The 14,102-nt window shown below is 39.3% G+C and overlaps 1 protein-coding gene across 1 annotated transcript in view; it reads right to left on the bottom strand.

Moving 5' to 3' along the window:
- Window positions 1-14,102, bottom strand: part of Cubn (cubilin) — a 255,894-nt gene that overhangs the window by 166,465 nt on the left and 75,327 nt on the right. Inside the window, exon 28 of the mRNA XM_045135128.1 lies at window positions 2,486-2,636. Within this exon, the coding sequence (XP_044991063.1) occupies window positions 2,486-2,636 (151 nt within the window). The remainder of the gene's footprint in view (window positions 1-2,485; window positions 2,637-14,102) is intronic.

Raw genomic sequence — 14,102 nt, 5'->3', positions numbered from 1 at the left:
CCATCTGATCTTTGAAGCAGTAGAACTCTTTCTTTAGGGACCTCAGGTACCATGAAAACAAACTATCTGGACAATGTCTCATCTGAGCACATTAGGGTTCTCCAGTTTCTCGAGATACTGTCTTTCTACCACTTTATTTCTCCAGGCGTAGTGCTTGTTTTGCTTGCTTCTAAAAGTGTTCCTTGAAGTAGCATTTGGGAGGGTCTTAGAAATTCAGCTTGATGGGCTGGAGAGATTGCTTAGTGGTTAAGGTGCTTGACTGCAAAGCCAAAGGACTTAGGTTCTATTCCCTAGGACCTATGTAAGCCAGGTGCACAAGGTGGCCCATGTGTCTGGAGTTCATTTGCAGTGGAGGCCCTGGCATGCTTATTCTATCTCCCTCTCTCTCAAATAAAGAATAAAATACAACATTAAAAACATTTTTAAAAAAGAAATTCAGCTTGATGTGCCTTACCCAAGATGCACTGTGAGCTTGGCATTACTCTCCAGTACATGTGAGGCCCTTGGCCTAAATTCCCAAAATGCAAAAGGTAACAAACAAAACCCCCAGTAATCTTGTTCGCATGAGCAATTGAGAACTAATTCTTTAAGAATAACCCAAGCCACTGACAATCTGGAACATTTTCCAGGACTTCCCTGTCCCTTATGTATCTTAGCATCACAATGTTGCTGAATCAGAGTACTGGAGATGGGATATGTTGTGGAATCTAACCTTTCATACAGTGGATTAGTAAGTTGGCCACTCTAATGTTGAACACACCCACTAGATAAAGAGGAAGGTGCAGAACTCCACAAATTTAACCACTGCAGTGCACATGCTTTCAAAATTCCTAATTTGATTCTCACTTCTGCAGCACATATGCTAAAATTGAAATGAAAATTCATAATCTATATTGTAAGCCACAAGTAGCCCTGTGAATTACCACCGGGAACCTTGTGTTCACATTTTAGCAGAAGTACATGCAGTACTTCACCTTAGCATCTTGCGCTCTTCAGGACATAGATAATCACCAGCTAACAAAGGTCCACAGTGATAAGCATTCCACAGAAACTATACTCAGAATCTTAAAATATATATTTGATTATTAACTTATTTGAGAAGGGGGGGAAAGTGCACAAATGGACACACCAGGGCCTCTAGCCACTGCAAACAAACTCCAGGCACATGCACCACCTTATGCACCTGGCTTACATGGGTAGTGGGGAATTGAATCTGGGTCCTTAGATTTCACTGGCAAGTGCTTTAACCACTAAGCCATCTCTCCAGCCCAACATGGAATTTTTAGTTTCACGCCCAACCCCCTACTTAAAATAGAGTACATGCAAGATGACTTTTTTGCCTAATTATAAGTCAGCAGAAGTGTTTTTCAGTATGTTTAAAGTAGGATGGGCTAAGCAATACTCTTCAGTAGGAAGATAGTTGAAACTTATTTTGGACTCCAATATTTTCAATTTACAGTGAGTTTATTTGGGATGTAGCACCATCATAATTGGAGAGGGCGGCATCCTGATAATAGACATTTTATAATTGGGAAGCTCTGTGTAGCAGTTCTGAGATGTCTGAGTGTACCACAATGTGATCAACTCTAAGTGTCACCCAGGCCACACAGCTGTGTGTGGGCCCTAAGCTTACCTCTAGTTCTGCCAGGAGGACCATTGCTTGGACTTCTGCCTGAGTCCCCGTGTAGCATTGCAACTTTACCTCTCCTTGCAGTTGACCAAAAGCCACTAAAATCTCCATAGAGAACTGCTCTGATGCCATTCGGGGTCGAACCATCCTAGCCACCACCAAGGCACTCAAGCTTTAATAGCCAGAGAGGTTAGGAAAGGTGCGATTTTGAACCATTTGAGCAATTTAGTAGGTCTAGAGTGGAGTCCGTGAATTTACATTTATGACAAGTTCCTGGAGCTACTTCTGCAGTCGGGGATTGCCTTTCAGAGAACCATTGCTCCGGGACTCTCTACTTGAAGACTGGTCCACAGGAGGCAAACCTCAGAGCTTCAGATAAGACCTCATGTTGCAAATGACGAGTGAGCATTTTCAACTCCTGATTTGTAGGTGAGATCTCGTGTGCCCCCATCTCTGTTTGGCAGGTATAAGACTTGAGCCAGGCTTCCAGCATCCATCCTGTATTCTTTGCTCCTATTTATTTCAGCCCATGCTTTTATTTTCCTGATCTAACTCCGATTCTTTCTCATGTGCCCTGACCTATCATTCTTCTGCTTAATGTCAAAGTGAGCCCTAGACCTCTGCTTCACTGTACCTCAGAGACTTTGTCATCACATTGACATCACTTCCTCTCTGAACCCTAGCATAACTTAACTCTCTAACTTCCACCAATATCTGAACAAGTTACCTAGAGGCCAACATGAAGTCACTACTTTAATTTCACTATTTTCAGAGCTACTGTATTGAAGGATAAAATGGGGAGGGAACAAATCTTCATTAAACAACAAAAGTAATGAAACTGAGAGCAGCACTTACCATGAATGAACCACTGCATCTGGAATCCATTCTCACCTTTACCAACCCCATCAGTATGAAACAGCACCTGAAGCTGGGAGCCTGTGGTACTCCCTGGCAGGGGGATATCTGTTCCACAGTAACGTCCAATCCGATGAGGTCCATCATAGAGCTGAAAGCAGAGAGAAACTACCCAATGTGAAAACACTGCACATGATTTTTTGAAGGAAAAAGCAAGCCTACTCATATAACTGCTCCTGGGTTCAAAAGTCAAATGTAAATTTGCTTAGGTACATTACCACAGAATTTAAAATATGTATCTGCATAGTAGAGGTTTTAGAAATGGATCTTGTCCCCAAGCTCAATAACTTGGAAATTTTATTAATTAATTTTGGTTTTCCATTAACCTACCAAGTCCAAGAGAATGTGTAGGCACAGAACAGTCAACTGGCCAGATGAAGGACCTGTCTTCTAATCTTAGTTACACATAAGACAGGCACAAAAAATAGCAGTTGTTATCATTATAAGATGCAATATGTTTAATGAACACTTACTAACTTTAACAAAGTCAAAGATTTAAAAAAGATATGAGGCTTGAAAATACAACGATTAACCCACTGAAGATAAGCATTGTTAGTATTTTGTTAGTATCAAAAATTTCTTTTGTCACTACTTTTTCCTATGTGTGTGTATGTATAGTATACCTTTGTGAGGGGCTGTATGTGTATAAACTTGAGCTCTATATTTAATTGTGTTCTCCATTTTCTACTAAGCAGAACAATCTGGGTGAGCCTTTCTTATGTATCCCAGACAGGCCTGGAGCTAGCTAGCTATGTAGCCAAACAATGATCTTGAACTTCTGATTCTCTTGCCTCCAACTCCCTAGTGGTGGGATTACAGGCCTGCACTGCAATGTCTGGTTTACACTGTGCTAGGGGATCTGAACCCAGGGCTGTGTGCATAGGCAGGCAGGACTCTATGAACTGAGCTTCACACCCAGTTCTGTGTGAGCATTTTTACCAGCAGCAGAAAATGCTATTGATGCATGGTATCTTCATGGCAATTCTGTTATTGTTTTAAGATGTTTCTAATTTTTTGCCAATATAAATATCTGATATTTGAATGTCTCTTAAAATTACAAAAAGTAAATTATTCAAAATACACTTTTTGTTTTTCTTGGTGTTATATTATTAATTTTTTCCCAGAAAACTTTGTACCACATTGTAGTCACACTAGCACTTTATAGACATCTTTCCATGGGACTTTGTTAGGTTTTACTGCTACTTCCTTTACAACTGATGCTGAGAACTAAACATTGTGGGTGTTTTTTTTTGTAATTATAATTTGTGTTATTTTGTTTATTTGGAGATTTTCAGTTGAGTTTGGGGAGGTGGCTCTGTGGTTACATGATCTCTTTGCCTTCCTTCTTGCAAATAAATTTAACTTTGAGGTTGAAGAATTTTGGGTTCCCTCCCAAGTTTGATGTGCATTTATATTTCTTTCCTTGGAATTTTTCTGCTCAGGTCTTTGCCCATTATTCTGTAGGGATATTTCCATAGCCTCCTTGATATACCTCACTTGATACCTGCGTCCAATGCATATCTCTAATGAAGAATTGGAAAGTCTGGCTAGAGGTGTAGCTCAGTTACTAAAATGTTTTCCTAGCATGTATGAAGCCTTGGTTTCAGCCCCAGCTCTACATAAATTGGGCATCATAACCCATGCTTATTATCCTAGCACTCAGGAGGTAGAGTCAGGAAGATCAGGATGCCAAGGACATCTCAAGGTTTATAGTAAGTTCAAGATAAGTCTGGGATACATAAGACCCTATTGGGGAAGGGCAAGAAAAGAAACAAAGTAAAAACATAAATAAATAAAACAGAAATATGTGTCTCTCTTCACTTAGGAAGAGATGCCAATCTGAAAGTGAGTGGCTTCCTCGTGAAGCAAGCATATATATACATGAGAGTGTATACTGTGAGCTTGATAAGGCATACCCCATGTGTGTCCTTCCCCCTTTCTGCTTGCAAAGAGCTTTAATGGGGTTAGGACCCCAGTCATCTCCAGTGTGTGACACTTTGATTTCAATCACATCTGCATTTAAGGATTTTATCTGCACTACTGCATGAACCTTGTAAAGTTAGACATTTAGAACATTGATTCCTAAATTTCAGCCTAATCATTTCAGGAAGTAAAGGGTCTGGATCCTATGTGGCCACTCCATAGAAAGGGTCCCAGATGGGTTCTTGTTTAGGGTCATACTAAATCACAGGTTTCTGAATCTGGCCAGTCTCATCATCTCAAATCAGCTGCTCATTGTGCTTGTGAGATTTCAGGGACCTTCAGCAGAGATGTAAGAGAGAGAAACCAATAAGTTCCTTATGTCCTTCACCCTCATTACCAAACCCACGTTTTTTGAAGCAAATGCATCAAGATGAGATTTTTGTTTCAGACTTATCATGGTAACATCCTTTTAAAGCTTTTCCCAGTACTGTTGCTTTACCAGCATGGATTTCTCATTTAGTTTCTAGTATTCAACAGATTGACAGGAGCCATAGTGAAAGAGGGAAAATTAAAGTACTGTCCCCCATTAGTGACTTGGTAAGTTCATCTTTCAGCCCAGAGTCTTTTAACCCTGAAGACCCTTACTTTGCATTGTAGTAAATAACCACAGCTGAAATTGTTTCATCTTTACCCTATAAAACATAAGGTAAGGTTTTCTTACAACTTTAATCAGCCAAACACTGAGTGATCTAAGAACGGACTGGCTAGCAAGAAAGCAAGGAGCCATGTTTTAATTCTGTACAAGGACACAAAAGGCAGTATTTTTCCCAGCTATGGATCAGGATTATAGAACTAGAATAAAGCTAGGAGAAAGGGGAAATAGCAGTGGACAAGAGGAAGGGTTACTTGACGAGCAAGCCAAGGGTTAGAATATAGAGGAAGGGTCTAGGGGCAGGTGGGGGAAAGGAAATGGGCATACACAAAACCAATGACAGCATGATCCAGTACCATAGAAACCTTCCTCCTGGACAGCAAACTGAAATATATAACTATTAACAAGGAGTGCAGTGTGTGGGGGGGTCAATCAAACATAAGGATCAAAAACTATAAGAGGGACAAAAAATAGAAGCTGGACATAAGGGACTCAGTGGAGAGGGCATATGCAAAAGGGAAAAGAGGTGGTGCTGGGAGAGTACTCTGATCATGGTATATTGCATATATATACACACACACACACATACACACACACACACACATATATATATACACACACACTTATATATGTATATATATATATATATGCATACATACATACATGTATGTAAGTATGTATATATGTATTATCAATGAAACATTTTTTAAAAAGAGTTGTGACATTTTTTTCCACCTAGAGGAAACATTTTTGTTTCTTCCTTCTGTTGAGCTAGAAGGAGAGGCGTGGAGTCCCAAAGCTCAGCAGTCTTGAACAGCACACTGAGAGTTGGAGGGGTGGAGGGGCAAAGGAGGTACGTTTGCTGGAAACACTGGTGGATGATGTTTAGCTTCTTTTACTCTTGGGGAAAACCAAATGACACATTTAAGTATACACCAAATAGACGTTTTTGAAAATGCTTAAGTAAATGTCAAATAAATTAATGGATTACTTAGTGCATAACAATGCTTCCATCAGTAAGGGGGAACAAAAAGAACAAAACCTCATTCTTTGGTTTCCTTTTTACATTTACACTTAAATCAGGTTTTTTGTTTATGTTCACACAAATGGCTAATGTCACCTCTGCAATTCATTCCCATGTCAATTTACCTAATAAAAAAGTAACAATCATTTTTCAAAGTACATAGATTTAGGTTACCATGGAAACTAGTGAGTGGGTTTGTGTCTTGCTGTTTCTGATTCTGTTTTCAGAGCAGAATGTTAACCACAGGACATTCCAGCTGTGACTCATTGCCACTACTGGCAAGCTTGCTAGCTTGGACCTGGTAAAAGTACAGAGTCCACCATCTTCTCAAGAGAGCCATATGTGAAACTCTAACAGAGCTCATCAGAGGAAAATACTAGAAACTAAGGGCAGGATTGTGATCTCACCTTGGGAATGCAGATCTACTTTGTTTAACTGTGTGGAGAGGTCTATTTTTAAATACTCCACATGATGCTTCCTTTTCAAGTTGGCTAGCAAATGTATTTCAAATGTGATCAGTGTACACATCACATGTCCTGTGCTGAATCTTTTTAGTTACTCTTGTAAGGACTCTGTTCATTTAGGATATTGGGGTTTAGGTCTCTCTAAGTCCTACTCCATAACACAATATTGCAACCACTCTTAGAGCAAGCAAGGAGGAGGGAAATCTCTCACCCATATCACACTTACCAGTGTCTATCTACTTCCTTTACATGGGTTGGATCATCTGACACACAATTTATTCAGACCACAGTTACAATGTAAACTCTAAAAACAGAAATGTGCTTTCCAATTCTCTTCCTTTCTAAGTTGTTTTATGTTGCTATTTTATGAATAAAATTCATAATTCACTATCTCACACCTATTAGCATGGAATAAAGTGATTGACATTTTTTCCTAAGCCCATTTTAGACCCTTTCTTCTTTAGATTAGCACAGCATTTATACTTATTCTAAGTATCATTTTTCTTCCTTTCTCTTGCTTTTTTTGTAGTATTAGAGATCAAAACCAGGGCCTTGCATATACTGAGCAAGAATCCTGCCAGTGAGTATATTTTTAGTCCTGTGTATGTTTTTTTCTTATTTTCTTGACACTTTCTTAGAAGCCTTTTTTTCAATAGTAGAAGATTAATAATTAATTTTAAAACAGCAAGCAAATAAAGACTTTTGTTTGGATGATGTTATTAAAATAAGAGTAATTTCTAGGAAAACTTTTGTCCCATCATATTATAAGTCTCTGAAAATTCCAAGGAAACTATCTTTTAGGGTTGAACATGTAACTGAAATAATTTATCATTTGTGGTAAAGAATCTTAGACATAGAGGAAAATTCTGTATCTTTAGAGAGAGCAAAAACACTAGTCAATATAAAGAAGCTAGTTAAACTTGTCAGAACTCTACTTGATGAGTTCTTAAGATCTTTGATGTCAGTGTCACTGAGAAAGTCATTTTCTTGTGGGACCTCTGCCAACGTGGTCAGAGGCTCTGAGTTCAGTCTAGCAATAACAATCTGCTTAGAACAGAATCCCATGGAAATTACTCAGCGTCTCTAATCTACACTTTCTGTACAGATTGGCAGATCAAGCATCTCGGTGCCTCTCACCTCGTTGCTGTAGGCAGGGTGCAGGCCCGGTGTGAGCCTGGCGGGTGGGACGTGCTCTGCATGCTACACGCCATTCTAACTTTAGGTCAGAGGCAAAGGATACCAACATTTTTTCCAAATACCGTAGAAGTAACATTGACAAAAGAGATATGTGTCTAGAGAGCTGAGGCTGACTCATGTAAAATGCTTCCCTCATGACCAATGGGGAAGAAGTGAGTCAGCCAAGAAGGAGAGTCCTTACTTAGAGTGTATTGCAGTGACAATGCAGAATGGGGCTGAAGCCATCTCTGATACGCTGGATGCAGAGCCCAGTGTAATCATTCTATGTAGGGCGAAGGAAAGCAAGGTGTGGTGTGAGGCTGGCGGCTCATGGTGGGTTATAGCAGGAGGTGGCTCAATGAGAGAAGACCTTGGAACTTGCTCAAGTAGCATCAGGAGGTGGATGAAGGGAATCAGCTGGCCTGGAAAATGGTTGTATGTGCTAATGAGAAAGTGATTTTCTAGTTTAGAGTCTCTTCTTTGCTGTCCTGCTGGCCCTGTAGTTCCAGCTATTTAACCACTGGAGCTCCAGGGAGTAGGTGCTGGTGAATTCTTTGAATGCCTACTCATATTTTTCCCACCCAAGAAACAACTGTAGCAGGATCTAAGGAGCTGACTCATTAAAGTATTTCTTTTTCCAATGCTGCCGATTAACCCAGGGTTTTGGACATGCTAGGCAAGTACTCTATCACTGAGCTCCACCCTCAGACCTAGAGTAATTATTAAGAGTGCTATTAATAAACTCAGAGCTGGTTATAGCTTACTTTGAATTTTAAGGGTATGCTCCTGTAACAAAAACAGAGACTTAAAGAATCACAGAGCAGTAGTCAGGATCCCTGTAGAAATGGAAAAATATCTGGGCAAGGGGGGATAAATAATCAAACTGGGGAAGTTAAATTAGGCAAATATTGAAGATAGAAAAGGCTAGATTCAAGAATGTTCCACAAGGGCCTTCCCAGTACATGTACTGACTCTCAGCCCACAGTGCCCTCAGCCACAAGCTCACACGTATCTCCTCAGCCACAGGAAAAGTCGTGATACCATGTGCTGTCAGGGCGGGGCAGGAAATGTGAAATACTCATCTAAACTTAACAGTTACTCATAATGCTGTGCTTTGCATGAAAGCAAGAAACCACCAACTGAAGACCAGATTCTGAGTTATTTTGTGTCACTCTGAATTAGAGGTTTGTCTCAAATCCAGATTGTATAGTCTCTTTTCTGTGGGCTATTTAGCTGCTACCCATATTTACTAATGTATTACTTACTCTAGATTCTACAAAGGCTGAATTTCAGTCCTTTTTTCTTTTAAAAATCAATGAATAACCATGGGTATGAGCAAACATTTAATTACAAAGATGTTTATCTCAGAATTGTTTATAATAGTGAAAATTCTAAATTCTAAAAGTTCCACTGTAGGAACTGATGACTGCATTATGATAATAGTATGTACAATGTCTAAAATATCTACTAGCTACTGTGAGTTATTACAGGATAGTATTACAGAATAATCTCTTATGATTATTAAAATAAAATAAATATAAACAGACTTTAGAAATAACACTATCAGTGGTAATATATCAGGTTTGTTTTTATTATGTGGGCTTTTCTATGTTTTTCCAATTTCTTGAAATGACTACATATTCCTTTTTGATCAGATGAATCTAATTTTAAAGCATTATCTTTGGGGACCTAATAATGTACTGGTAATGGTTTGTCAATGTCAGAACTCTATACTCTTTGAGGTTGTCAGATACTCAGCTGGCCTACTAAAAATATTATACTATTTTTATAATCTTTTTATGTAGCTCAAGAGCACAAGCAAACATTTCTTACTTGAAGGTATTATATAAAGAAATGTTCTCCAGCATTTATTTCTTTCATTTATTTATTTCTCATTTTCTTCTGAATATTTCCTTTTATAATTGTAACATTATACCTGTTATTAATTAGACCAATTCTTTATTTAAAAAAGATTACCTTAGGTGCTGAGAGACTAAAGACTTCCTCCAAACACCAGGTTTGAAAGTCACTGATCCAACAGTAGTGCCTAGTTGGCTCCTCGGTGGTAACAGAAATGCTTTGGAAGCCAAGAGGATTCTCTCATGAATACACAGTTGTTTAATTCTACAAACTGCACCCTTCCCTTAGCCAATTATCATCTTTCAGTGCTTTATACTAAAATGCTTTATAAGGTAGTACTATTGTTATTCTACCTCACAAAATCTTCATCACCTACTGCAGATAGACTCAGGAACAGGAAAATGTCTGGCTGATAGACATGAAGTTACAGAACCTTGAACCTCAGGACCGAAAATGCTGTCACCTATGCTCTTCCCAAGTCAGAAAGATCAGAAAGACAAGGAAGAGTAAGCCTGTTAAACCAGAGCTGAAGGTAAAGATGTGGCTTAACACCTATAACATGTGACCTGAAAGCAGAAAGAGGACAAAGGAGAGTGGGACAAGCCACTTGTCCCACCTGGTGACACTGCATAATTCGACATGGTAGGCACACTTCCCCCTGAAAGTCTTTTAAATACAGCGCATTCGAGTAGAGTGTTAGACTCACATCTGGTATCAATATACACAGAGCTGTGTGCTACATAGTTTCTGTACTAATACATGCTTTTGAGTTGCAGATGGCCCTCAGAATTGTCATGGCTGATCTCTGAGATCTAAGCAAAATGCAAAAGTCCTCAGAACAAACTTCCCCTGAAAGACAGTTCCAGGAAGCATGAGTCATCTGCCCAGGAAGTGTGTGAGGAGGAGCGCCTGATCAAAGAGAGCCAGAAGACACAAAATCTCTTCTGCTTCACTGCAAATTTTAATTACCACATTGTTTAGATTCATATTGTGGCTTTTACAGAAAAACTGGGTGGCAAGGAAGGGAGCCCTTGTCTCCACATAATGAAGCCACTCTGTGTTAGCCATAAATGGGAAGACTATCTTGCAAGTCATAGCTTTTCATCTCGTGAAAAACATTAATCCACATAATTCTGATCATGCTTGCATAATAGTAAATAATATTCATAAGCACTTCATCTGTTCTGGGCATTGGCCTAAATTTAAGTTGCTCACAGCTCTATAACATAGCAGCACTGGTAACTCCATTCTGGGGTACTACAGCTTGACACATGGGGAGACTTAATAATTCAACATTTTGAAGTGCTTCAACTAGTCAGGAAAAACATGTTCTTTCTTCCCTTGTTGGCATTTATTTTCCAAAAGCAAAAATTGTTGACTGTAGTAGAAATCCCTATTCTTTGTAAGAAATTATACAGAGCAAGGTTAAAATTATAGTGATAATGCTCCAAACTGCTACAAGTCAATGGAATTAACCATTTCTTCATTGTATTTCTTTACAGAGGCTGCAGTAAAATAATTGCACTAAAATGCTGATGGCATTATTTATCACTTATCCTTTGTGGAAAATGCATTAAAGAAGCAGGCTGTAGACAAAGTGAAGGGAAACAGGAAATGTCTTATGAAAGGAACCATTGATTACAGTTCAGCCATAGAACTGACTGCTGTCTATTTGTGAATTTCTTTGTATCTAATTGAGTTGCTTCTCTAGTATCAACATTGGTGTGTGTAATCACAGTTCATATAAGTGTTTTCTGTGTGCCTGTTTCTCTTCTTCTTATTAGCTTTTTTACTCTGATTGTTCCCTTGTGCAGATGGGGAGAAGGAGACATACAGAAGCTAAGGAACTTGTTCAGGCTCACCTACCTAGTATAAAACCCAGCCTTACTAGATCTAGCATCTTCCTTATGAATTACTGTGTTCTGCTGAGCAACATAGAGTTGACTGAGTGAAACTTATCTGGTAAATATTAAAGGGGGAGAGTAAGCTTGTTCAGTAAGAGGCAATTGAGAGGAAATTAAATCTTTATATAGGGGAGTTATAGCACCATGCCAAAGTGGCATGGTAGTGTCTCAAAGTGTGTATTTGGTGTGTGTGTGTGTGTGTGTGTGTGTGTGTATGAGAGAGAGAAAGAGAGAAAGAGAGAGAGACTCTAGAATTGCAAGGAAAAAAGTGGGATGGTCCCCTTTTAATGAGTTCCTGGGGAAGGAGGAAATTTCTACACCAGGTAACTCAGCCTGTGTATTAGGAGCCATAGAGGCAAGGGAAAGTAGGAGACAAAGAAGGCCTCTGGTCCTTCAAGGTCTCTAATTCATAGAGAAGGGCTGTTCTGTCCTGTCCTGCTAACACATAGGACCCAAGACCATAACTCAGTTGGCCTTGGTGTTCTCTAGTTATCAATGCTCTAACACTTAGCTTTGGTGCCTACGGTTACTCTCTGTCCAGGGAATGTGTAAGGAGCACTGATTTACTCTTATTATCTCAAAACAATTGGAAATATCTGGATTAAAAAATTCTAATTCCAGTTTTGGCCCTAAACAACAACATACAGAGCAGCTTCTGGTGCAGTGTTCAACAGAGAGCTAAACAAGATTATTGTTTTTCTTGAAATCAGGAAACCTAGAAACTGAACAATTGTTCTTGGGCCCTGAATAGACCAGGAATTATGTGTGAACTCAGGCATCTGTTTACACTTCCCTTATTAGAGACAATGCAAAAATCTCTAAAAGGATAGAATTTTTTTTTTCTTTAAACAGATTCCAAGGGAATGGAGAACAGTCAAGGTCCCACCAAAAGGTGAATGTTTCAAGAGAACTAGGAAGAGAAAGAGAACTAGCTGTGGAAAGTGGGGGAATCAGCCACTCTAAAGTGCTCGGATTTTCCTTCCTCCACAGCAGTAGAAGACATGGCTCTATCTCCTGCTCCACAGTAAGCCCCTCAATGGAGATGCAGGGTTATTTACCTCCCTCCAATTATTCTCATAGCCAGAATCATAGTTTTAGAAATGTCCATCTCAAGCTGGACATGGTGGTGTGCCTCTATAATCCCCAGCACTAAAGAGGCCAAGGTGGGAGAACCACAAGGCGAACCTAGGCTAGATAGTCAGATCCTGGCTTTAAAAAGTCATAAATGCACATGTACACACACACACACACTATGACATTAAAAATGCCAATCTGAGCCAAGCATGGTATTGCACACCTTTAATCCCAGCATTCGGGAGCCAGAGGTAGGAGGATCATCGTAAGTTGAAGGCCACCCTGAGACTACACAGTGAATTCCACATCAGCTTGAGTAGAGCAAGACCCTACCTCAAAAAAAAAAAAAAAAAAAAAAAAAGCCAATCTGGTCACACTGTTTTCCTACTCATGCCCTTATGATACTGCTGACGGCTCTCTGAGAGAAATCACTGAATGACAGCTAGCATTTCCTTAAGTAAGCACAATATCACTTGAACCTGATGCTTCCTGGTTGTGGTATGTAATATATTGTTCAAGTTATGTATATATAAAGCACAGGTGTTAAGCTGGAAGATTCAGTGACATTTGTGATTCTTTCTCCCATTCTCTTGAGATACATGATTTTCTAATTGAAAGCTGGACATGAGGGCATAAGAAATAATCATATGAACATCTGGCATGCAGAATGACATCAGTAATAATTTGGCAAGAGATGAAATAGGTCCTACAAGACTGAAGGGAAATGCATTTGACAGAAGATACTGACATAATCAGAAAGAACTGAAACTGTCTTAAATGGAAAAGGGGAAGGGATAGGAAGGTGAGACCGGCAATAGTAGGTAGCAACTGTAAAGATGTCAAATATGGAAATGAGGCAGACAAAGTTCAGACTTACAATACAAAAATTGTAACTCAAACCTGGCATTTGTGAGCACAAGGAAGCAACTATGTTATCAACAGGGTCACCTTGTGAGAATGCAGGCACCATGCATCAATGGGGTAATAAGATCTAATTAGTGAGAAACATTTAATTGTGCACAAAGGTATATGTTAAGATAATATTTTATTATAATGCTTGTAACTTCTCTGGAGGGAGTTTTGAGAAGAAAGTACCACTGGGTGTCATGGTGAAAGTAGACTGAGACAGTGGTCTTGGGTGTTGGGCAATGTTTTGTGGATGTTTACTCTGCTGGAATTCCCACAGATTCTGATTAAGTCTGGGGTAGGCTGTGGGCATCTGTTGTCTAACAAGATCCTGGGTGATTTTATAATGTACCCAGCATAGTAGCTAGTTTTTGGAATGGTACCCTGCTGTCAGTAGAAACTGCAGTCTTCACAAAGGAAATAAATCAATACCAATACAATCAAATGTGATGTGCAGGGGTGGCAACAAGAGTAACTTTTCAACTATTGGGGCACCTATTAGATGTACTGTGTTGAAATACATGGAGTTTTTGTGGAATTCTTTGCAAGCTTTTCTCTCTCAAGGTGAAGACAG

This window comes from Jaculus jaculus, chromosome 15 (genome assembly GCF_020740685.1).
Source record: "Jaculus jaculus isolate mJacJac1 chromosome 15, mJacJac1.mat.Y.cur, whole genome shotgun sequence".
NCBI lineage: Eukaryota > Metazoa > Chordata > Mammalia > Rodentia > Dipodidae > Jaculus > Jaculus jaculus.
Note: the sequence above shows the minus strand (reverse complement) of the source record. Positions and strands in the feature narration are given on the sequence as shown.